We start from the raw sequence: 25836 nt of genomic DNA, 5'->3' as shown, positions 1-25836 counted from the left end.
ATGCATAATTCAAGCTCGATACCTATCTGACTCTATTTCTACAGTCTTAGTGACTCCTACCTCAAATATTAGTCTCCTCCTCCTCTTCATCCATGGGAAGCATCGAATTGAGGCAATTTATTCCACGGCACTGTCCACAGGCAGTTGTGCAGCTAAGGCCGACCTTCCGGCAGCTACAGCGTTGTGAGGAACAGTCAGTAGTGCAACCACATCTGATGATGTTCATTAACTCCTCAGGGGCTGGAGGAATGTCAGTGTGAACAGGAAGCAGCTGTCCCCGCTGAAGCTGAAACCCCCATTCTTCAGGCATGAGCTCCTGACTGGTACCCAAACAAGCCCACTCCTGAACCTGGTAAAAGACCCTGTAGGAGTGGTACTTGGCTGCAGCTGAAGTAGGAGGCAGGACTTTTGGCTGAACTTGCTTAGAGCCGGTGAACACTTTCTCGTGGTACTTTACCAGCCGAAGCTTGCCAAGAGTGTCACCATCATTTCCTTTGTAGATGTCGACTAACAGTTTCTCTCCTGTCTCTGCAATAACCTGGTGATCCGAATTAGTCTGCAGGAAAACCTTGGCACTATTTTCAAACAGTTTGTTCTTTTTTTGCAGTCTCTTCACTGGGACACATTTTCCGACACTGAAAGGCCGAGAAGTTGTGTCACAGCCACTAAATGCATGCGCAAATAAGATATTCTTGCACACATTGGGCCCAAGACGGCTCTGCGTTGATCTGATGTCCCAAAGTCTCGTTGTACTTGCCCTGCTTGAGGAGAAGAACACATCCTTCATGTCTGCCTTGACATGAAACAGAAGAAGAATGAGTAGGTCTGTGTCTTCCCCAACAACATATGTAGTGTATTCTACGGCAGACTGAAGTGCAACCTGAACTATGACACAGTCAGCATCCCCCTGAGCATGCTGCACCGGAATCCCATTCTCCTCAAAGCAATTGCCAACAAGATGAATAAACCGCTGTTTGTTTGTGGTGTTGGAGAGGAACTCCTCCTTCTTCTCTGAGACGGTCTCGAATAGCAGCTAGCATCTGCTGAAGAGACATTAAACCCCAAAAACCAATCTTCTCTGAGAGCAACATATCAGGAGTGAACTGCACATCACGGCCAGGCAGGGTGCGTCTTTGAACATTGGCGTCTTTGAACATCTTCGTGCATGTCCTTGACTTTTTGTTCATGGTTTTGAACAAGATAATCCGTTTTCTTGCAGAATTTCTCAAAGTAATCCTCTGGCAATAGTACTTCGAGCACCGAAAGTGAAAGGTATTTCAGGCCAGGCACCTATTGCCCCCTAGTTCCGGTTATCAGAGAGAGGCTGTCGTGCCCTAAAATCTGATTGGTCGAAACGCTTGGGGCAAAGGTTATACGAAAAAGGTCTATTTAGATGGGTGTCTGAAACAGGGCGAGAAAGCGTGTACACATGAGTGTGCTGTGTTCGTCTTTCACTTTCAGTTTCAGAATCACTTTGAACAGTACAGTACGAAGCACAGAAAACTTCTTCCGGCGTATGCATGTTAGTTTTTCTACCTACTTTGCTTCAATTGTTACTGTAATGCACTATTAATCGTAAAATGTGCTCACTTACCTCTGTTTTGTTCGTCGATGACTCAACAAATGTGCTGCTCGAAGATTCAGCAGCCATCTTTGTTTTGGAGTCGTCTAGTCAAATCAAATCACCACAAGCTAATCAACTAGATCTATACAGCAATCAATCGCCAAACGTGTTGTTTAGCCCATACATGGTGTTAGATATCTTCACAGTGTGAAAGAAGTGGAAACAAAGCCCTATTGTTTGCCAGAAATGGTGTTATGGGACGGAGGATAAAAATACTCAACTCCCGGCTGCACGCGCGTTGCAGCAAAACTATGCGACCGCATTCCGATCTCCGCAGCACAAGAGCGTCAGCTCACCGAGACGTAGGCCCAACAAAACAGGCAAAAAACAATATTATCTATCCGAAGATTCCTTGGGACTTTTTACAACATAAACTAGAGACACTGAGGAGTGGTATACAATTAAAATCAAATCTATGGTCATTATTGTGAGCATCAAGTAAGCAGCAATCATAGGTGCGCTGTACTATTTCTGTGTACTTATTATCTATCTTTCTATCTGAATTATAGCTCTCTTCCCTATTAGTTTTTTTAAATTATGTTTCTTAGATTCTATCTTGGATTGATTGTTGTGAATGATTGTTGTCGTTGAGGTGCAGGCTTATTTTAAATAAAATAGTATAGCGTTTGCCATTTTTTTGACTCACATGCGAAGCAAAAGTGAGTCTATGTACTCACCCGAGTCGTCCGTCCGTCCGGACGTCCGTCCGTCCGGACGTCCGGACGTCCGGAAAACTTTAACGTTGGATATTTCTTGGACACTATTCAGTCTATCAGTACCAAATTTGGCAAGATGGTGTATGATGACAAGGCCCCAAAAAACATACATAGCATCTTGACCTTGCTTCAAGGTCAAGGTCGCAGGGGCCATAAATGTTGTCTAAAAAACAGGTATTTTTCCCATTTTCTCTGAAGTTTTTGAGATTCAATACCTCACCTATATATGATATATAGGGCAAAGTAAGCCCCATCTTTTGATACCAGTTTGGGTTACCTTGCTTCAAGGTCAAGGTCACAGGAGCTCTTCAAAGTTGGATTGTATACATATTTTGAAGTGACCTTGACCCTGAACTATGGAAGATAACTGTTTCAAACTTAAAAATTATGTGGGGCACATGTTATGCTTTCATCATGAGACACATTTGGTCACATATGATCAAGGTCAAGGTCACTTTGACCCTTATGAAATGTGACCAAAATAAGGTAGTGAACCACTAAAAGTGACCATATCTCATGGTAGAAAGAGTAAATAAGTACCATTGTACTTCCTATGTCTTGAATTAACAGCTTCGTGTTGCATGACCTTATTTTGGTAGGAAAAATGTGTAAAGCATGTGAGTCGTATGGGCTTTGCCCTTCTTGTTTTTTTTATACATTCTGGGGTTTTTTTTTTGGGGGGGAGGGACTTTGATATTTTTTGTTTTGTTTTTGAGTTGTGTACTCTGGCTTGAAAAGTTTTGTTTTTGTTTTGTTTTTGTTCCTATTTGTAACTGGATTAGTGATAGGGTCATTATATCCCCTATACTAGTGTTGGATATTTAGTGTTGGTATTGGGAACGTTTTTTTTTAATTTTTTTTGTTGGTTAGTAGTAATTTTATTTTAAGTGATACTTGGTAAACATTTGTACTTGAAAACAAATTTGAATTTTGTTGTTGTGAACATTTAACATTTATTTTTGTTCTGGCGATTGATTTTCCCAAAAGTATCTGGTTAGTGGTGTGTTAAATTGAATTTTTCATTTAAAGTGTGTTACTTGGGTTTGAGAAACTTTGAAATTTCTAGTTATTGTTGTTATATTTTTGTTGATGTTCTAAATTTGTTAAGCTTGACATTGATTGAAGTGTTTGAAGCTGCTATTGATTGTTTAAAACGGTCCGACTAAACTACGCGCCAGCACGCGCTAGCACGCGCCAGCACGCGCTACCTTGAACCATAGCACTTATATACTTTATTTTTATATTTCTAGTTAGTTCATCGTCCATTCTCACATAATACAAAATTTCAAACTTCAATGATGAAAAATACGGAAGTTATGACGAGTTTAAGGAGAGCTAATACACTACTCCCAAATCCGACGATTTCTCTAAGATTGACTAAACAGCGTGCTACCACTTTGAAGTAGACGCTACCCAGTGATCCATAACACTTACATAATTGATTTTTATAGTCTATATAGTTCATTGTCCATTCTTACATGATACAAAATTTCAAGCTTGAGTGTTGAACATTTCAGTAGTTATGACGGGTTTTAGGCGAGCTAATGCGCTACTCTCAAATCCGACAAAATCCGGCAGTGACTAAAACTGCTCGCTACCAATTTTAAGTGGACGCTACTGAGATTCATAGCTGTTATATAATTTATCTGTATGTTTCTAGTCATTCCATCGTCAGTTCTTACATTATACAAAATTTCAAACTTCAGTGATAAAATTTACGATAGCTAAGACGCGTTATTGGAGAGCTATCCTAAGGCCGTGGCTCCATGTCCGACAATCGTCGGATTTGAGAGTAGTGCATTAGCTCTCCTTAAACTCGTCATAACTTCCGTATTTTTCATCATTGAAGTTTGAAATTTTGTATTATGTGAGAATGGACGATGAACTAACTAGAAATATAAAAATAAAGTATATAAGTGCTATGGTTCAAGGTAGCGCGTGCTGGCGCGTGCTAGCGCGTAGTTTAGGCGGACCCGTTTAAAATGATATTTGAGACAATGACAAAAGGTGACGTTTTCATGTCAGTATGTCCCAAATGACATCACCAGTACATTTTTCATTCTATCTAATCTGTTTTCGTTCTATTTTTTGAGTCACTTGAGAAAAAGTGACTCTATGTAATCGGTCAGTGTTAGTCTGTCCGGCCGGCCGTCCGGCCGGCCGGCCGTCCGTAGACACCACCTTAACGTTGGACTTTTCTCGGAAACTATCAAAGCGATCGGGCTCATATTTTGTTTAGTCGTGACCTCCAATGACCTCTACACTTTAACGATGGTTTCGTTGACCTTTGACCTTTTTCAAGGTCACAGGTCAGCGTCAAAGGAAAAATTAGACATTTTATATCTTTGACAAAGTTCATCGGATGTGATTGAAACTTTGTAGGATTATTCTTTACATCAAAGTATTTACATCTGTAGCCTTTTACGAACGTTATCAGAAAAACAAGGGAGATAACTAGCCTTTTCTGTTCGGCAACACACAACTTAACGTTGGGCTTTTCTCGGAAACTATAAAAGTGACCGGGCTCAAATTTTATGTGAACGTGACTCATTGTGTTGTGAATAGCAATTTCTTCCTGTCCATCTGATGCCTCATATAATATTCAGAACTGCGAAAGTGACTCGATCGAGCGTTTGCTCTTCTTGTTCTAATAACATGCGTTAACAATTGATTGCCAACTGGAATGGAAGAGCACAAAAAGTGTAACTTGATATGTAGTTTCTCTAGAGGGGAAAACATCTTCCACTTTCATGTCAGTGTGTCCCATGCAACATACATTTGCCAAACAGCTATGTGTAAGTAGATTATTTGTTAATGATATAGAAAATACTGATCAACAATTAAAGTCAGTTTTCACATTCATTTTCTACCTATTTCTTATTTGTTTATTCTGTTGGCAATGGTGAAATGTCAGAAATCGTGTGTCATTCGGGACAGTGGACATGACACCTGACCTTTTGTCACTGTCTCATTTTCTAATTTATCAAATTCTTTTGGACTCCATTAAGTTTATTGTTTTATTTTTGAGACTGGTTATGTAAATAGTTAAGTAGTAAACAATTTGAGGATTGTTTTTAAAAGGCACAAGATTTCTGTTAGTTTAGTATTTTATTATACTCTTGTGTGTGTGTTTAGTATTGCGAGAAACTGGTGTATGATGCAAACGTTTTGATACTTAAAACAATTTTATGAACTTGTGTTACTTGAACAATTGTATTACTTTGAGATTAATTTGATATTGTGACATTGTAAAGATGGCGGAGCATATTGATACTGGTGGTAGCACATAATGATCATTATTTGGCATTGGGAGAGAAGCATGGCTTAAAGGCAGAAGCTTTGTTTAAGTTTGCTCAGGATCATATGGATAGAGAAGAGAGAATTCAGGAAAGGGAGGCAAAGAAGATAGAAGCTGACGCCGAAGCAAAGAAAGTTGAGGCTGAGACAAAAAGATTAGAAACTGAGGCTGAGACAAAAAGATTAGAAACTGAGGCTGTGACAAGAAGGTTAGAAACAGAGGCTGTGGCAAGAAGGTTAGAAACTGAGGCTGTGACAAGAAGGTTAGAAACTGAGGCTGTGACAAGAAGGTTAGAAATTAAACTGAGGCTGTGACAAGAAGGTTAGAAACTGAGGCTGTGACAAGTAGGTTAGAAACTGAGGCTGTGACAAGAAGGTTAGAAACTGAGGCTGTGACAAGAAGGTTAGAAATGGAATTAGATGCAAAGAGGCTAGAAGAGATACTGAGGCAAGGAAAATGGATTTTGAGTTTAAAAAAGTAGAAGCGCAGCAAAGTACAGGTGGAAATGCAGGTGGGAATTCAGGTCACAGCATCAGGCCCCAGTACCCAAAACTCCCCATGTTCAAGGAAGATAAAGATGACATTATTATCATCAACTTCTCCGAGTGAGAGTGAGATAGAGATAGAGAGACAGACAAACAGAAAGGCAACCAGAGCAAAAATGAGAGAGAGAGACAGAGACAGAGAGGGAGAGCGTGTGTGTGTGTGTGTCCGTGTGTGTGTTCGCGATGCACGGCCAAAGTTTTCGATGCAGCTGCTTCAAATTTGGTGGGCATATTCAGGTAGACCCCGGACACAATCTGGTCGATGCAAATTTATCAACACGTGCTCTCAGCGCGCAGCGCTGAACCGATTTTGGTTTTTATGCTTTCCATTCCCAGTAACTCTTCCTTATCTTCTCCAGTGTTTTGCGCGTTTATCTCCCTTCCTTCGTGTGGCGTCAATCGCGTACGGTGCGCCACTCACCAAGTATATTTTTTTTCGGCTCTACTTCTTCACTTCTTTCACTTGAGCCACACAACGACCAGCCCTTTTCTGCACATGTAGTACATCTAAGTATTACGGCCCTGATATGGCCCTTCGTGGTCGGCTGGGCGTTAAGCAAACAAACAAACAAATCTAAGTATTGCAATTCGTGTACAAAATCCCTCCCATCTTCAAAATATTGCAACTAATACTACCCCTCCCATCGTAAATATTCCTTGCAACCATTAATAGTCAGAAGCTTTGCCGGTGTTTCTGTGTCTGTCTTAAAAAAGATCAAATCAAATCAAAAAAGATCAGACGGGAAGAGCAGATACTCTGACCATTCTGGCACCAAACAGGTAGACCAGAAATGTCGTCTACCCGGAAGCTCCACAGTAAAAGGTAGGTACGACTACTGTCTGTGTGTGTATCTGTGTGTCTGTTTGTTCGCGATGCACTGCCAAAGTTCTCGACGGATCTGCATCAAATTAGGTGGGCATATTCAGGTGGACCCCCGGCACAAACTGGTGGATGAAAATTTTCAACACGTGCTCCTAGCCGGCGAACCGCCACGCTGCATACTCTGTCTTGCGATTCATCTAGTATGATATACGGCTTGTCATTTTGATCACAAGAGAGAAAAATAACTGCGAATAGAAGGAAGCTTTACAGATTATGTCCCCATAATATGACGCGATGGATGACAGACTTCATGAAATCTATGACGATGTGATGATAGTCTCGGCAAGACGAGACCAAAACTAAGCTATAGCACTGAACGACTCTCGATCACTCTCGCGCATGTTCTCAAAAGCGTGGTGACCCCTTGCACATCCGGTCTTACAGGTACATTTGCTTTTGGAATGTCAAGGACGACAAAAAGTAGAGCCAGCTATGATGTATTTCGTGCACCCTTATTTATCAACTATGTTATGTGTTATAAGAGTGCAATAGTTACATCATAGATTTGACAAGAGTACAATGGAAATACAAGAAATATACCAAGAGTACATTTACAGAGACAAAGAAGGGAGGTCGTGGGATATATATATATAGAATACTACATGGCTTGCTGTGTCGTACAAGATTTACATGAGTTTTAAACTACTGGCAGGTTTCACGGTATTGATTTCAGCCATTTCCCATTCTCTCACACTTCCAGTCAAACATAAAACTGTGAAAATAGAGAATACTACATGGCTTGCTGTGTCGTACCAGATTTACACGAGTTGTTTTTTTAAATAGTGAACTGCGAGCGAAAGCGAGCTGTTCACTATTTGAAAAAGCAACGAGTGTAAATCTGGTACGACACAGCAAGCCATGTAGTATTCTGTTTATCCTACATTATATACTTCTGTGCCAGATCTAACTAAAAGTCACCGACAGCGCTATTGCCTTTGGATCAACCCGCTTTAGAACTTCAAACCACTTTACTCAATTTGACATTCATTCCTCCGCCATGACACACACTCTCAAACTAGGACAAAGTAGTTCGCCTTTGTTAACACTGTTAAGTTTAATATTGAACATTGATTAAATAAATTCGAACAACGAAATGATGGTCACTTCAAAATATACCAGATAAAAAGAAAAGCAGGGGCCACAGGATAAAAGAAACCAAAAGGAACAACAACAGCAAAGCATATCCTTCCGCGATAGGATGACAGTCAAGTCGGAGCCAGGCGAGTCGACAGCTTTCAGATGGTCACTTCTCGGTTTGGTGACTGGACAAATATTGGTTGATGTTGATGGTACCAACGTGCACAGGCCTTGCAAACAGTGTTGTTAGCGTTTGCTGGGATGTGATTGTGGCAGTGGCAGTGGAGACGGCTGGAGTTGAAGTGGCCGTGCGAATCCAATGTGTCGTCTGCCGACACTGGCGACAGCTCCGAGACCGGTGCAGTGCCGTTTAGCATCAGACTGAAGCCACGGTGTTCCTCTTGGGAAATGCTGCTTAACGTTGTTGTGCCCAGATAGCTGCATTATTTTGGTCGGAGGAACGTTATTCTCGGAAAGTTTCTGCACTAGGAACTGGCGTGCAGAGTGGTTGGTGTAGATCTACCTCGGGTTGATGATCCCAGCTTTTCTTCACATGTCGCCCTGGCTTTGGTTGTGGATTGTCTTTCGCAAAATTGGAGATATTCTCTGCCATTACTGTCTTCATGCAAGGACACGTCTCCTCACTGCATGTGCCTGTGAGGTGTCACGCTGCGCAGACCAAAGTTGACTGTGTTTTGCCACCACAGAGTATTCAGGATTACTTCTGGATCTGCGACTCCGAGCTGTTTTGTCTGCCACAGCTTGTCAACATCTTCATCTTTCAGCGGTTGAGCCCTGTTAGGTAAGTTGCCACAACCTTCCTGTTTAACAATCTTCTGCTTTGTCTTCACGACTTCTCTCAGTTACAAGTGCAAATTCGGGGCCGTCTATAACGGGTGCACAGTACTTTTTAGACTTCAACTGTCGACGGATGCTGCTGAGAAGGCCCCTCAGCGTGGGGATGGTTCATACTCTTTGCCATCCGGTTTTTTCAAACTCATGAAAAGAGAGCAGAGAATTTTGCATAATGTTTGTGGTTGGATGGTGCTAATGTTTCTTTTGTCCCCGTGTTTCGCCATAAACGTCGATAGGCGACGTATATCGTAAACCGTTTTTCGGAGAGTGTTCTTGTTCTTGTTTGTCTGAACGAATGAGTCTATTGGAGAAAAATCATAAATCATGGATGACTCGCTTTTTTCTTCATCGACTTCGTCATTCGCGTCATCGCCAAACATGTCTTCGAACAGCTCATCACTCAAAAATTCTTTCAGTGTTGACAAATCGGTTTCGTGGCAGTTGCCATTTTGTTGCAAAAGTAGTTCTTCATGAATATGTAATTACTAATTTACATAGCATGACCTTCCGGTTGACCTCATTTACATGATATACACACGTGTGATTTGAACGATTTTTATCTCACGGGTATCTCTCTCACGTATGTAGGATAATACTGTGAACATGGATGTTATTGTCATTAATTAGGATCAGTACCACACAAAACAAAGAAAAAATGTATACGCAGTCTTATTTTCCATAGAAAATCAAGCGAAACGAAAGTTGCCACCAAAACGTGAAAATCTATTAAACAAACTTGATGCAAGCCTGACTCCAGAAAGAAGACAGAAAACCACTAATACTAAATGATTTAAATAAAGTTTAAACATATAACAGATTGTCACAACAAAGTTCCTTGCCTGAGGCTGTCTATATGTTTGCGTGATGCTGTCCTTGATCAGAACGCCATTTTCACCTAAACCGACCAGCGAAATGGTTTTTTTCACATTTCAAGGTCTCCATACACTAACAAAATTCACATGAATTGAAAGTGTATTTATGTGTGTACAAGATAAAAACATATAAGTACTTCTTTATCAATTTTTTAAAGGCAGAAATAAACTTATACTATCAATAACACCTAATTTAGAAAACGGCAAAATGAGCCAAGATACCTGTTTCATTAACAAGGAACACTTTTTTGGGTCATAAAAGACACTCACTCATTTAGATATTAAATAATAATTAATTGCATACATATATGAATACAAAATGTTAAACAAATCTACTTTTATTTTAAGTGGAAAAAACACACACACACACACAAACGCGCACATAAGTGACGCACACAAACTGAAGGCTTGCCACAAAAGACTGTGGGTACCCAAACTACTCTCCTCGCATAAGGAGGGGGAGATAGAAGGATCCCTGAACAAAGCCTGCCTCAACACGACTTTAGTAGGTAGCCGTGCCTGCTTGGTCATCCAATTATGCCGTCGAAAAACAGAAACAAAGAAGAACAAGAGGCGAAGCCTTCAAGTCTCACGTAAGAAATAGACAAACAGTAACACAAACTCAATCACTCCGTCACACATACACACCCACACACACAGTAAGCGTAGGTGACACACTGTGCAAGAAAGAGAGACACTAGATCTAGATCTGTCTGTGTCTGCATGTTAGTCCAGGCATCTTAGCCACTTTAGTGAAGGGAACGTTGAAGTGACAATGACTAGGTTTAAAATGTCCCTTATCAGAAAGTTCAACCTCAGTCCTTTGATGTTTATTAAACACATTTTCATATAAAGTTGGCGCTTCATATGGAAAAGTGGCTTTGAAATTGACCCTAATCCTTCTTTGGGCTCTGTAAATGTCGTTTGGGGCTATGGTTGTATAAAACGGTATCTACTGGTCACCCCAATGTATAAACTGAAAACTCTTTCTGCACCAGAACACGCAGAAAGGATTGTATCTGCCTGATGTCTGATGCTTTTCAAAATCCCCAACCACTAACACCTTCAAAACGGACATTAACTGACACTGTTGTTTTTCCCTATATAATCCTTACTATTTTTCCGAGACGTCGTCCTGTTGTGTATTTAGCTTGCCACAACCTCATACATGGTCCTAAAAGTTAAAGTTGAAGAAAATACTAAAGATAAATGAACAAGCTGACGCAGTGTCATTCGCACCGTGAATACCCCCATGGGAACATACTAAAGTCTGGTTCCAAATAGGCTCAATTTCCTTCTATTTCTTTGTATTTCTGCCTCGTAGGGGTAGGGGTGTTCAAACCAAAGACACCTTTAAACCAAAATTCAAATCACACATCTTACAATACTAAGACACTCAGCAGTGAAAGGGTGTCTGCTGGTAAAAAATTCCAAACAATCCTAAAAGTACTTCACTACTAAACGTGCTTTTAAAAAGAGCCGTTATTTTTCCCTCTATAATCAGTATTGTGTTTTCTGCGAACATGTAGTCTATTTAGATGGTTGTCATGTGCACATGAGTTGCTAAAGCGTTTTCAGTTGGGCATATGTCGAAAAGCAAAGAATTAGCCCTTTGAAAACCATCAGAACTGTCACACAAAAATAACATTTACCTATCTCACCAACTGACCAAACATAGGGCTTTTCCTTATGTATTATGTATTGTCGTGTTTTTTGTAGCATACTTGTGAAAACAGCCACCACTGTTGTAAATGATACTTTAAAGAGCATTATTTCATTTTTACAGTTGAAGGACAACCTGGACTGCCGTATATTACAGCTGTTTTACAATCAGCCAAAATTTTCTTAACAAACGTATGTTAAGAACAACTCCCATAGTGAAATTGAAGGAAAACAAAGTGAAAATCCCCCTGCCATAGAGGAGCTAAAGAATCAACAATAAACGACTGCATGGATAGCTTGATGCACGAATGCATTGCGGACATGTTTGTCTCCAACCAAGAGAAAGTTCCAAAAAATCCCTTTTGTGCTTCTTATTATACAGTGACGTCAAAGACAGCCTTTTCTGCTGTTCATACATTCAGGGGTTATGGTTACACTAAACGACGTAGTTGTAGCCATACTGCCATCCAGATTTATTTTTTCCTTGCGAGCAGTCACAGGGTGTTTGTGCTGTCTGCCAACCGTTAGATGACCCCGCCCAAGTCTGTTAAGGGACCGTTTGACCGTTATAGAACGTGTCTTATTGATTTTTTGGCACAGTTGGAAACGGTTGATTTTTTATCCCTACCATTGTTTCCAAACATTATATAGGAATGTTTTGTGAACAACGGATAATAGCCGCTACTCGCATGTGTAGCAAAAGTGAGCGTACATACTCACCCTGGTCGTCCAGCCGTTGTCCGTTGCCCGTCTTTATCTGTCTGTACTGAACATTACCTTTGGATATTTCTCCAACGCTATGAAGTGAAGAAACACCAAATGTTGCAAAATGTTGTATGACCCCAAGAGCTCAAAAAAGATACTTGAGAACCTTGACCTTACCTTAAGGTCAAGGTCACAGGGAGAATGAATGTGGTCTAAAAACTGAAAAATTTCACATTGTGCCAGTTTTCTGGAAAACAAATTAAAAACAGCGGGCTTTGTTTTGTATGGTATACAAGAAAAAGAAAGCCTTATCTTCTGATACCATTTTGGTTGACCTCGCTTCAATGTCAAGGTCAGAGGAGCCCTTCAAAGTTGAATTGTAGACATATTTTGATGTGAGCTTGCCCCTTTAACTTTACTATGGACGATATCTCTTACAAACTTAAACACTGAGTGGGGCGTTTGTTAGAATTTCACAGTGAGCCACATCTGGTCACATATCGTTAGGGTCAAGGTCACATTGACCCCTATGAAAAATGTGACCAAGCCGGGTAAAGAAATCCATGTCTCTTGGTAAAAAATCTTAACAAAGCAAAGCCCATGCGACTCTCATGCTTGACCTTTGTCTTAAAGTGACCTTGACCTTCAGGTGACCTTGAAGGTGAAGGTCTAACAACTGAAGCTGGCAAGGACATTGTACACTATTAGAACTGGTTTACAGATTTTTCCTACCAAATTACACATGACCTTTGGCCAAGGTCAAGATCATCAAAGGTCACACATCACAAGGCTATCAATTCAAGACATAGGAAGCATAAACATACTTATTGGCACTTTCTACAAAGAGACATTGTCACTTTTAGTGATTCAATTGCCCGTTTCAGTCACATTTCATAAGGGGCAAAGTGACCTTGACCTTGATGATATGTGACTAAATGTGGCTCAATATCAGTATATAACATGTGCCCCACACAATTATGAAGTTTGAAAGATTTTTTTCATAGTTCATGGTCAAGGTCACTTCAAAACATGTATACAATCCAACTTTGAAGGTCCCCTGTGACCTTGACCTTGAAGCAAGGTCAACCAAAATGGTATCAGAAGATAAGGCTTTCTTTTTCTTGTATACCATACAAAACTAAGCCCGCTGTTTTTAATTTGTTTTCCAGAAAACTGGCACAATGTGAAATTTTGCAGTTTTTAGACCACATTCATTCTCCCTGTGACCTTGACCTTAAGGTAAGGTCAAGGTTGTCAAGTATCTTTTTTGAGCTCTTGGGGTCATACAACATTTTGCAACATTTGGTGTTTCTTCACTTCATAGCGTTGGAGAAATATCCAAAGGTAATGTTCAGTACAGACAGATAAAGACGGGCAACGGACAACGGCTGGACGACCAGGGTGAGTACATGTACGCTCACTTTTGCTACACATGCGAGTAGCGGCTATTATCCGTTGTTCACAAAACATTCCTATATAATGTTTGGAAACAATGGTAGGGATAAAAAATCAACCGTTTCCAACTGTGCCAAAAAATCAAAAAGACGCGTTCTATAACGGTCAAACGGTCCCTTAACAGACTTGGGCGGGGTCATCTAACGGTTGGCAGACAGCACAAACACCCTGTGACTGCTCGCAAGGAAAAAATAAATCTGGATGGCAGTATGGCTACAACTACGTCGTTTAGTGTAACCATAACCCCTGAATGTATGAACAGCAGAAAAGGCTGTCTTTGACGTCACTGTATAATAAGAAGCACAAAAGGGATTTTTTGGAACTTTCTCTAGATTGGAGACAAACATGTCCGCAATGCATTCGTGCATCAAGCTATCCATGCAGTCGTTTATTGTTGATTCTTTAGCTCCTCTATGGCAGGGGGATTTTCACTTTGTTTTCCTTCAATTTCACTATGGGAGTTGTTCTTAACATACGTTTGTTAAGAAAATTTTGGCTGATTGTAAAACAGCTGTAATATACGGCAGTCCAGGTTGTCCTTCAACTGTAAAAATGAAATAATGCTCTTTAAAGTATCATTTACAACAGTGGTGGCTGTTTTCACAAGTATGCTACAAAAAACACGACAATACATAATACATAAGGAAAAGCCCTATGTTTGGTCAGTTGGTGAGATAGGTAAATGTTATTTTTGTGTGACAGTTCTGATGGTTTTCAAAGGGCTAATTCTTTGCTTTTCGACATATGCCCAACTGAAAACGCTTTGGCAACACTGCTTGAATTGTAGAAACTGTGTATCAACAGGCTAGAGTGCTGGCGTTAGATCAACGTTACAGGAAGCGACTGAAGCTAACAGTCTGAGCAGAATGCGGATATGTGCCGAATGAGAACAGATGCAATGTACATAGTGACTGTGTGTACGGATATATCCATACCTGGTCAGATAGAGCCAAATGAGTGGGTTCCGTACCTGGGAGACAAGGAGTTAAGACCACATCTGAACTGAGGATTTAGTCTCTCCATAATCAAACACCCCCCGCGGGTTAGGGGGAGTCCCATATTGGTTGGGACGAGAAAGAATTTACTCGATACTCCCCAGCATGTTGTAAGAGGCGACTAACGGATTCTGTTTTTCCTTTTACCCTTGTTAAGTGTTTCTTGTATAGAATAGTCAATTTTTGTAAAATTTTTTAGTCAAGCAGTATGTAAGAAATGTTAAGTCCTTTGTACTGAAAACTTGCATTCTCCCAGTAAGGTAATATATTGTACTACGTTGCAAGCCCCTGGAGCAAATTTTTGATTAGTGCTTTTGTGAACAAGAAACAATTGACAAGTGGCTTTATCCCATCTCCCCCCTTTTCCCGTCGCGATATAACCTTCGTGGTTGAAAACGACGTTAAACACCAAATAAACAAACATAATCAAACGCTGAAGAAGATTTCAGAAGGAACTTTGTTAGGTTAATTATGGTTATGATCGCCACATTTTAGGTCCCCCCCCCCCCCCCCCTTTTCAGACTTCCCCGCTTTTAAGACCTTACGTTTTTGGATGTTCTGTTCACAACCCGTTGTACATTTACCGACACATTAAGCAGATGTCCTGCTTTTTAAGACCTGCTTTTTTTAAGATTCTTGGAGGCCTGAACAGGGGGTTTGGAGGGGGGCCCACTGTATTTTGTGTGTTCAAAATTCAGAATTCAAATCATTCTTTATCAACGAGTGATTACTGCTTCACCAATGCAAGGAATGTCCAGAGAGGTATGTGGGAGGTGTGTTTATAACCTGACCTGTTATATAGTGCTATATGTCTTATGTAAAATCAATGTCTTGTTTGTATTATTGTTATGTACCACGCCTGAATTTCTCTATGAGATAATAAAGTATTCTTATTCTTATTCTTATTCTTACTAACTCTTACTTTTATTAATGTGCCGTGATGCACAGACGTTGAGCAGTTTTAAGATGTTTATGAATCTAGGGCTTTCAAACTTTACTGACATGTTGGACTCGATGACATCCAAACATGAAGTTCAGTTACCCCTTTTCAACTTTGAAGGTCACATTGTGGGCGAATTTTTAGCAAAAAGTTGGAACATGGTATTCATGACTGTTCTCCCTCACAAGGGAAGTAATTTAGTTATTTAGTAATTTACTGATTTTTATTTTGTTTAGCCTTCCTTCACCCATTTAAATCATTCATAAATGTTCATACCCAAGGGAAGTAATTCACATATATATCTATGGCCAACGTTTTCACAGGGCATCTGCCCCTCCCCCCGTCACCACACACAGATGGGCGAAAACTGACATGGCTTTTATGGGTATGACCCTCTCACTCACAAGGGAAGTAATTTACTGATAGTGTGTTTTCATTTTGTGTGGCCTTCACCGATTTAAATAATTTATTTTAGCTTATCCAATTATAGTGTGGATGAACACTGTCTCCACTCAAAATAGTCCTTTGCTATTGTACATTGTGAATCATCATTTTTTAAATTTTTTGTTGTTCTGTTTGAATAAAGTGCAATACTTTTACAACCAAAGTGTTAATGTTAAAGATGTTTACATAATGTGTGAAGGATGATGCATTTTAAAACTAATATTGTTAAATGTAAATTGATCTGTGACAAGTCAGCAAAGTGCAATATCCAAGCATGAAACCCGCACACAATTCCCAAACAACATGCTTTCTTTTCCACAAAATTCCATCCAGGTGAAAACAATTATGTGAACGTCATAACATGGTGTTTTTTTTACATTAATAATCAAGCCAAACACCAACTAACAAGGTGTTAATAGGCATTTGAGCAAGCTTTAACACCAACATGGAGTTAATAGGCATTTGAGCAATCTTTAACACCAACATAACATGGGGTTTTGCATGTTAAACCAGCAATAAATGATGTTAATCACGTTACAAGCAAGCTGTAGTCTACGATAACATGATGTTACTTGGCGTTAAACCAAAGCTTTAATGCCATCAAAACTTGGCATTTTTGCATGTTACAGATATGCTGTAACATGGTTTAACATGATGTTTTGACTGTCGCAAAACGCGCTGAAATTCCAGGCAATTTTGCAGCGATAACTTCAACAAAATCCAATCAAAATCTGGCGTTGTCGTGAACACCAAAATGTAATGAACCCATTGAAACTTGAAGTTATGTTGGGATTTTGAGTAGTTTTGTAAGATACACTTTTCGCCCAGTGGGGGGCAGATTTTTTTGCCCAAGAAGAAAAATTGAACTCCATAATTTTGCAGGACTGAAAAAATCGCTGTACTTGCTTGCTGGCCGTCGCGCTGCTACTAATGACTTCGGTACTCGCTTTCTCTCGGACCCCCCCCCCCCCCCCCCCCCCCTTATCTGTACAATTGATTCATTCCAGATGCTCTCCTTCAGTCATCACCTCCCCCCTGCCCTCCAACCCTCTTCCATTCCCCGCATTCGTGCCCACGGGACTTTGCTATCACTTCCTCCTGCATTACCTCTACACCCCCCCCCTTTTTTTTCCCTGCATACCTGTCTCGTTTAAATAGAGTTTATGGTCGCTAACCGCTCAATCTAAACTCACACGTTTTTTTGAATATTGAACTGCGAGCGAAAGCGAACTGTTCACTGTTTGAAAAAGCAACAAGTGTAAATCTGGTACGACACATCAAGCCATGTAGTATTCTGTTTATCCTACATACTTTACTTACGTGTATTTTACTGAAAATGTCTTGCAGTCGAGGATGCTAAATTGAAGACGCTTGTTTTGGAAACTCATCTCTTCTAGTTCTAAAGCCTCGTGCAATCTATTACGTCAAAGCAAAGAAACGTCACTCTGAAAGTGTGGCGTGACGTGTTAGTTCTAAAGATTCATCGAGGGAAATTAGCGAGCGCAAGTTTTGTTTCTATAATGATGTTTGTCTCGCTGATTTTGGCATCATAAGCTGTGGAAACACAGGTCCCTGCCATACTTGCTTGACATGACCTAATTTACATGATATACATGTCACGGTAGAGACGAAGATCTGGTAGAAACGTCGATGGGAATAAAACGTTTGTGTGTGTGTGTGTGTGCAATGTAGGTGATTTTGTCAATTATGAACACAGTTCTATCTTACCGGAATGAACTCATTTTTGGCTCACGTAAGTGTAGCCTTTGCGATGCTAACTTTTGTCTGTCCAATGTGCGTGCGTGCGTGCGTGTGTGTGTACACCGTGTGTGTGTGTGTGTGTGTGATAGAAACTTTAACATTTCCGAGTCTATGTGTGTGTGGTTATCCAAGACTCGCATAAGAAGATTACGTCACGGTCAAAAGTGTTTGACGTCAATTAATACATCATGACGTCATGCCTCCCTGTAGTCTTTCTCTCTCGCGGTGTGTGTGTGTGTTCATTTTGTGCACATGTGTTATTGTTACTGTTTGTGTATGTGTACTCGTGTGTGTGTGTGTGTGTGTGTGTGTGTGTAAGAAAGAAAGACTGAGAGAGAGAGAGAGAGAGTGTGTATGTGGGTGTGTGTGTGTGTGTGTGTGTGTGTGTGTGTGTGTGTGTGTGTGTGTGCATGAGTTTGTGTGTATGTTTGTGTGTGTATGTGTGTTTGTTTGTAAAGGTGTGTGTGTCCGTCTGTCTATGTGCGTATGAGTGTGTTTGTATACATGTATGAGATCTGTGTGAGTCACCGTGTGTGTGTGTGTGTGTGAGCATGTGTGTGTGTGCGTGCATGCATGCGCGTGTGTGGGTGTGTGTGTCTGTTTGTAAGAAAGACTGGCTGAACACCGAAATACTAATTTTACCGGGTTATTATCCAAGCAACAGCTTCAAAGTATTGAAGCAATGATCAACATTTCGTCGGCACGTATGTAGATTATAAAGTGTGTATCCAAAGAAAACGGGTGGTGGTGGGGCTTTTTTTTTTGGGGGGGGGGGGGTAAAAACAGGTGACTAGTTTGTGTTGTGTGTGGTATGTAGACCAGGTCAGGGGTCAAGGTTGAGTCAGATCGCGTGAAGCATTGTGGTATAGATTCACTTCTCAGTTCTAACCGAGCTGCATTCGCCGATTCGGGGAAGACGATTTCACATTGTTCGGTTTCGTAGCGGCTCCAGAAAAAAATAGATAAAGAAGATACCAAAGGAGATTTCCTACAGGTTGATCTGCACAGCGTGTTTTCAGTGTCTGCGCGAGAAAGCGCTGTCGAAAGGGCAGTGTCGATCTCAGTGGCAGTCGTGTCCCCGATCTGTCTGTCTGTAGCCTACTTACGACTTAGGCTACAGACAGACAGATCTAGATCTAGCGTCTCCCACTCTTGCACTGTGTCTATGCTTACTGTGTGTGTGTATGTGTGACGGAGTGATTGAGTTTGTGTTACTGTTTGTCGATTTCTGACGGGAGCCTTGAAGGCTTCGGCTCTTGTTAACGTTGTTTACAGAGCACGTGCATTTGTGGGAAATGTATTGAGAATGTCAGCAAATATTGTTCACCTACTACAACTGCCTTCATTGACCAGACGAAGACAGCAATCACAATTTTTTTTTCCTTCAGAGTGAACACAATTCGTGAAATATCTCTGTTAGTTTGACTTCCGAAAACAGTATTCCCCAGACCTTCAACATTCTTATCGTCGGCTATTTTAATTGTTGCTAAAGATTGTTGACACCCTAAATCCATCCGATCGTGTCTGAACAAAGACAATCACTCTGGTGAGTGAGTGTACCCCTCTTCTGACAATTCTTCTCGTGCACTACATGCAGTTCCAAACTGTCTAGTAATGAGCAAGCCTTTTATGGAGGGGGGGGGGGGGGGGGGGGGGGGAGGGAGAGAGTTCCCTTGTGTATTATTTGTGCTATGTGAGGTGACTTTTACCAGCTGTTTTAAAGACTTGTGTATTATTTGTGCAATGTGAGGTGACTTTTACCAGCGGTTTTAATGACAGGATCAAAGTTTCTCTCGCTTTCAACTCACAACCATCTGTTTTAAAAACTCTTGTGTATTATTTCTTCGATCCTCGTCTCTACCGGTAGAAACGACGTTTCTACCAGATCTTCGTCTCTACCGTGACATACACACGTGTGATTTGAACGACTATTATCTCACGGGTGTCTCTCACGTATGGAGAATATATATATATATATATATATATATATATATATATATATATATATATATATATATATATATATATATATATATATATGTGTATAGGTTACAACACTCGTGGTTTTTTTATATGGCTTGTATTTCAGTCAAGACCCAGCGGATGAATATCATCGGGAGACACGAGCCTCTGTTCTTTGTCTCTGTAAATGTACTCCAGGTATATTTTTTTGTATTTCAATTGTACTCTTGTCAAATCCATGATGTAACTATTGCAATCTTCTAACACATAAAATAGTGGATAAATACGGGTGCACAAAATACATCATAGCTGGCTCTACTTTTTGTCGTCCTTGACATTCCAAAAGGAAACGTACCTGTATGACCGGATGTGTAAGGGGTCACCACGCTTTTGAGAACATGCGCGAGAGTCGTTCAGTGCTATAGCTTAGTTTTGGTCTCGTCCTGCCGAGACTATCAACACAGCGTCATAGATTTCATGAAGTCTGTCATCCATCGCGTCAAATTATGGGGACGTAATCTGTTATGTTTCCTTCTATTCGCAGTTCTGTTTCTCTCTTGTGATCAACATAATAATAATAATAATAAGAACATTTATATAGCGCTAAATCAAAAACTTTCGTTAAAAAGGCTTGCTCTAAGCGCTTGACATCTAAACTAAAACGTCATTCACACTCTTTACAATGATGTACAAGAACTTCATGTCACACTCTTTCATTCAGTATAACACCATTCACACAGTTATTATTCTGTACAAAACAATAAGTTAGTCTAACATTTAAAATGTTCATAAAATGAAAACAAGAGAAAACCAGACTGATTAAAACAACTGCTTAGTGCTAACAAAACATGAATCTTAATAATAACGTAATACATGTTTAACTATTAAGACCATAAAAAACCTATATGCTAAAATAACTTCGAACTTTTAAAAACTTCTTATAAAATACACAACACATCTAGATAAACACCAGAATGATAAAACAAAAGGCAACTCGTTAAAACTATTAAATGCATCAATGTATAAAAACACGAAAGACTCAAATATAAAATACACAATTCTCTAAAATTCTTTACATGACAAGCCGTATGTGTTTGAGTGTGTGTGCTCGTGCTCTCAAATAAAACAGAAGTCAAACTAGCAATCGTTAAAAACCCAGTCCGTTCGAGAAGCAATGTTTGCTCATGTGAAGTTACAGTGTACCTGGTACACACGTTCTTATCGGTACATCATCGACTACGACTGTTCTCTGGACAAGCTGCTCGATGCAATTTGCGAGTTTTTTTTTCTAGTTCTTCTGCGGCGCAGTAGGCCCTTATAGACGATGAAGGTGTCCAAGATTTCAGGAGATGCGTGTGTAATATCGCGGGGTCGATCTGGTGGTGACCAGGGGCCAGTTTCATAAGATAGCAGTGAACCGACTGACAGTCGATCGACTGCCCAGTCAATGGACTGTGGTTGATCGCCGGGTCACCGAAAAGCGCGTTTCATGAGCGAATCACCGTCACCCGCGGACAATCGCAGTCGACCGACTGTACAGTAATCCGAATGGCCAAGTCGAGGGCTAAATTTAGCAACATTACCACTTCCGTTTGCTCATTCGCACGTGAAAATGACCGATTTCGAAGAAAAAACAAGTCTCGGTCCGCTCAAAATAACAATGACCGAGACTTTCAGTAATTCCTTCGCGTGACGTCTAACCCTCTTACGCCATAATGTGACGTCTTCAAGACATAACCCTGACTTGTCTCCTGGATTACTGCGTCATGATAGATCATTTCGAAGAACAATCACAAGGTTTGGCTCACAATCCAAAAAAGTGTGAGCATTCTGCCATTGACTGTGCGGATAATTACATTTATTTTCGGTTTACCGCAGTAAGCCGAACACAGTGTTGGGGGGAGAGCATCACAGTGTTTGGCCGACTTCCGGTGAGACGACCCGCAGTCGGTCGACTGAAATTTTGTTCGTGAAACCCGATAACGTCGGATTACTGTGGTTCTCTCGGACAACTGCAGTTGGTCGACTGTGTTTCTGCCTTATGAAACTGGCCCCTGGTCTTAAAAGATGTTTATTAAAGATGTCCATAATTACTTTTACTCGCTTGGCTTTATGAGTGTTGAGAGGACAGACAGATCTTTATAATGGAGACAAAGAACAAGGTACGAACAATCTTAAGAATGCAAACGAAACCAAGAGCAACAATTTCTTCTTATTTATTTAAGGTACAACTTGACACAAAAGGGGAAACAACGTGCGTACGTGCTTACCTGATGCAGACTGTTCTGTTGGCACTCTATTTCAACTGTCGTATCCTATCTATCACTTGTTTCTATGCTAACTTATTCTAAATAATCACTTGTATTTCTTTTCTGCTGGTCAACACTCCTATACTCTATTTCCCTAGCCCTATTTCCTCTGGTCTGGTCTATAGCTCCGTCCTCTAAGAAAATCTCTGCAGTCAGTCTGTGCAGTCCGTCTTTTTTGTCTTCCCTATACCCCTAGATTAAGTAAGCTTGGGCCCTGTGCCGTCTTCCCATTTTTGGAGACCTACGTCACAGGTTCCAGCATCGTGGAGAGAGAGAGAGAGAGAGAGAGAGAGAGAGTGATAGAGAGAGAGTATCCGCATCGTGGCACCTATCGCCAGGTATCGTACGGCTATAGCGTATTAGGAAATGCCCTACTATACACACGCGGCTGTGCACTGATTACTGCCCGCTACTTATTGCTTACCCTGCAAAATAACGCTTACTCAGCTACTATTGTACTACGCGATGGCCAAGAGAATTTGTCTGCGTCAGGTTTGCCTTCAACGTACACACATGCACACACCAAAAAAACAATAATAATACACTATAATAATAACATCAATATCAACCCGTGATAGTAACCACTAGGTATTCAGTCAAATCCGTGTAAGAGGCTTTCAGCTGACGGGGACAACCAAGCCACCATTATGCACCGACTTGACATATGTGCATGCCCTCAGGATTGGAAGTGTGTGATGAGTGAAACAACATGAGACGTCATCCATACTCGAAGTCCCACAACAGAAGCTTGGTTGAATATTATTCTTTCCTTAGTTCCAAGTACAAAAATAAGGAGAGAACGGGGACAAATAGGAAGGGACATTGGATGGGTACATGGCAAGGCAGTTTGGGTGGGTACATGGCAAGGCAGTTTGGGGTTGTGGGTGTTCATCGGTGATAACTGCAATAAACAAATAATACCTTATAATACATGCATTGTAAACATCAAAAACTATACCAAATCATTCAAGTTGCGGACAGAAGGGCCAGGGGAAACTAGGCGGATAAAGAAGAAATAAATGGACGAGAAAAAAGGGGGTGTAAGACAGATGTGAAGTTTTTGTGCATTCATGACTTGCGTGCCTTTATGAGAAATGTCGTGAAGAAATGAGCCCAAATGTTATCACTGTGCATGCCCTCAGGATTGGAAGTGTGTGATGAGAACGGAACGAGATTGATTTGAGCACATGTATATCTTGACCTTTTAAAGGCACACTTTAGTACGGTCTCTCCCATCCCCAAACGGTCCCAATATGCATACGATTATGCTTTTTCTTTAAATGTGCACTTTAGTGCAGATTGTCTCCCTTTTCTCAACGATAATGCTTATTATGTTTTTTACTGAAAGTTCAAGTTCGTGCTCACCCCTTTCCCCCCTCACCCCTCTCGCCTTCGTAATTATGTCTGCCTCCCGTTCCCCCCCCCCCCCCCCCCCCCCCCCTTGGTCTTCTTGTTTACTTCTATCTCATGCCCCCCCCCCCCTTTTTTTCGTGTTTACTTGTTCGTTCTCACCCGTCTTCCACCCCCTTTTTTCTCGTTCATTTATTTCTTCTTTATCCGCCTAGTTTCCCCTGGCCCTTCTGTCCGCAACTTGAATGATTTGGTATAGTTTTTGATGTTTACAATGCATGTATTATAAGGTATTATTTGTTTATTGCAGTTATCACCGATGAACACCCACAACCCCAAACTGCCTTGCCATGTACCCACCCAAACTGCCTTGCCATGTACCCATCCAATGTCCCTTCCTATTTGTCCCCGTTCTCTCCTTATTTTTGTACTTGGAACAAAGGAAAAAATAATATTCAACCAAGCTTCTGTTGTGGGACTTCGAGTATGGATGACGTCTCATGTTGTTTCACTCATCACACACTTCCAATCCTGAGGGCATGCACAGTGATAACATTTGGGCTCATTTCTTCACGACATTTCTCATAAAGGCACGCAAGTCATGAATGCACAAAAACTTCACATCTGTGGACTTCTCTCCTGAACTATTTTGAACACAAAACCATGGTCGGTTTTACTATTAATCTAAGTTTCTATTTTCTGACACAATCTGTAGAGATGTGCTCGGTTTCACAGACAGGAAGCAACTGATGGTATTTGCGGGAAGGATAGCCCGCGTGAACCCTTTTTGAGACTGTACCAAAAAACTGATGTGCAAATTCGTTCTTGTGCGTGTTTCACGCCCGATCAACAATCGTGACATGAATTCAACTCACTGCGTGCGTCCCGTTCAAACGGAGCTGAGGGGCAGTTTTCCAACAAAAATCAACTGCTATCCGCATTACAAAAACATTCACACATTCATCCAACGAGTACGTGGAACTAAAGCGTCAATCACAATACATAGTAGAAAAAGTGAGTCAAGAGTCAATGAATGATAGTCGGTCCAGTAAGAGTCTCAAACAAAGGAAAATAACATCTTTCTCACACGCATTACAACCCAATGAACAAAACACCCTTACACAGGTACAAAAAACCCAATACCAATTAATATCGTCATAATTTTGAGAAAGCACACACGGCAACAACAATTCTGTCTTGTTTCGTCAACACACAAAAATTGGCAATAATAGCCCAACCATAGGCGCATGTCATGAAGTAGCATGCCTTGATCAGGGGCATGCACAACATAGATCAACAGACATGCCTTTAGAATAATGTATGTGCAGAGGTGCCTCATCTGGACAGACAACTAAAGCATGATGTTTCCGTCACACGTTGTCTTTTGGATCTTACAACACTCGTGATTTTGTATATGGCTTGTATTTCAGTCGAGCGCCAGCTGCAATATGACACTAAGGTGATGTGGGGTCTTCAAGCCAGTGTGGATGGCGACATCTGTTACACCTGGGCTGACTATAATGATGAGTCCGTTCTGCCAGCCTACAGACGTACAGGTAGGTCATACAAAAATAAGAAAAAAACCACTTAATAGAGAACATAAGGGTGATTATTTATGTATAAATAAACAAACCATATATTTAAATAAATAAACCACTCAAGGTTACAGATATCGTTTACATGGTAATAATATAACAGAATCACTCATACCAACACGCACTAAGGACTATTTAACTTCAATCTCCTAACTACAATTACTACTATATATTGCTTGGTCACACAAACAAAGCAAAGGGGTAAAGTAGGGTTTACTTCCAGTCTTGTACGTACAGTATGGCAAGCCGAATATGACTGGGATTCAGTTTCTGTTCGATGTTCAAATATGACCCTTCACCACGAAATGAGTCGCATGTCACCTCGCGCGGTTCTGCGCTAGGCTTAATTAATATAAGTCCGGGGAGTGTCTGGTAACAGTGTGAGGGTCACCTTAGTCACAGGCTTATAACTCAAACAGTTTTCACTCTTTTCTAAAACGGTTTTCACCACTGGATAGCGCATAAAAAACTCTTTAGGAAAATGTAAAAATATGAAAATCATGCAAAGGTGACATGCGACTCATTCCGTTGTGGAGGGTCACAAATGTGCTTTTAAGTAGCGTGTGAACGTATGCGTGGATGTGTATGCCTGCGTGTGTGCGCGTGTATTCATCATCGCATGCATGTGTTTGCGTACTTGCATGCGGACTACGTGTCCGTACTTGTGTATACATGTGCATGCGTATACGTGTCAGTCTGTGTGTGTATGTGTGTGTGTGTGTGTGTGTGTGTGTGCGTGTGTGTGTGTGTGTCTGTGTGAATGTGTGTGTGTCTGTGTGTGAATGTGT

The 25836-nt window shown here is 40.8% G+C and overlaps 1 protein-coding gene across 1 annotated transcript in view; it reads left to right on the top strand.

The window, feature by feature from the left end:
- LOC138974006 (nucleolar and coiled-body phosphoprotein 1-like) overlaps nucleotides 1-25604 on the top strand; it is a 79668-nt gene extending 54064 nt beyond the window's left edge. The window contains exons 5-6 of the mRNA XM_070346693.1: nucleotides 24884-25009; nucleotides 25585-25604. Of these exons, the coding sequence (XP_070202794.1) occupies nucleotides 24884-25009; nucleotides 25585-25604 (146 nt within the window). The remainder of the gene's footprint in view (nucleotides 1-24883; nucleotides 25010-25584) is intronic.
- Nucleotides 25605-25836: the final 232 nt, after the last annotated feature.

This window comes from Littorina saxatilis, linkage group LG8, assembly GCF_037325665.1.
Source record: "Littorina saxatilis isolate snail1 linkage group LG8, US_GU_Lsax_2.0, whole genome shotgun sequence".
NCBI lineage: Eukaryota > Metazoa > Mollusca > Gastropoda > Littorinimorpha > Littorinidae > Littorina > Littorina saxatilis.
Note: the sequence above shows the minus strand (reverse complement) of the source record. Positions and strands in the feature narration are given on the sequence as shown.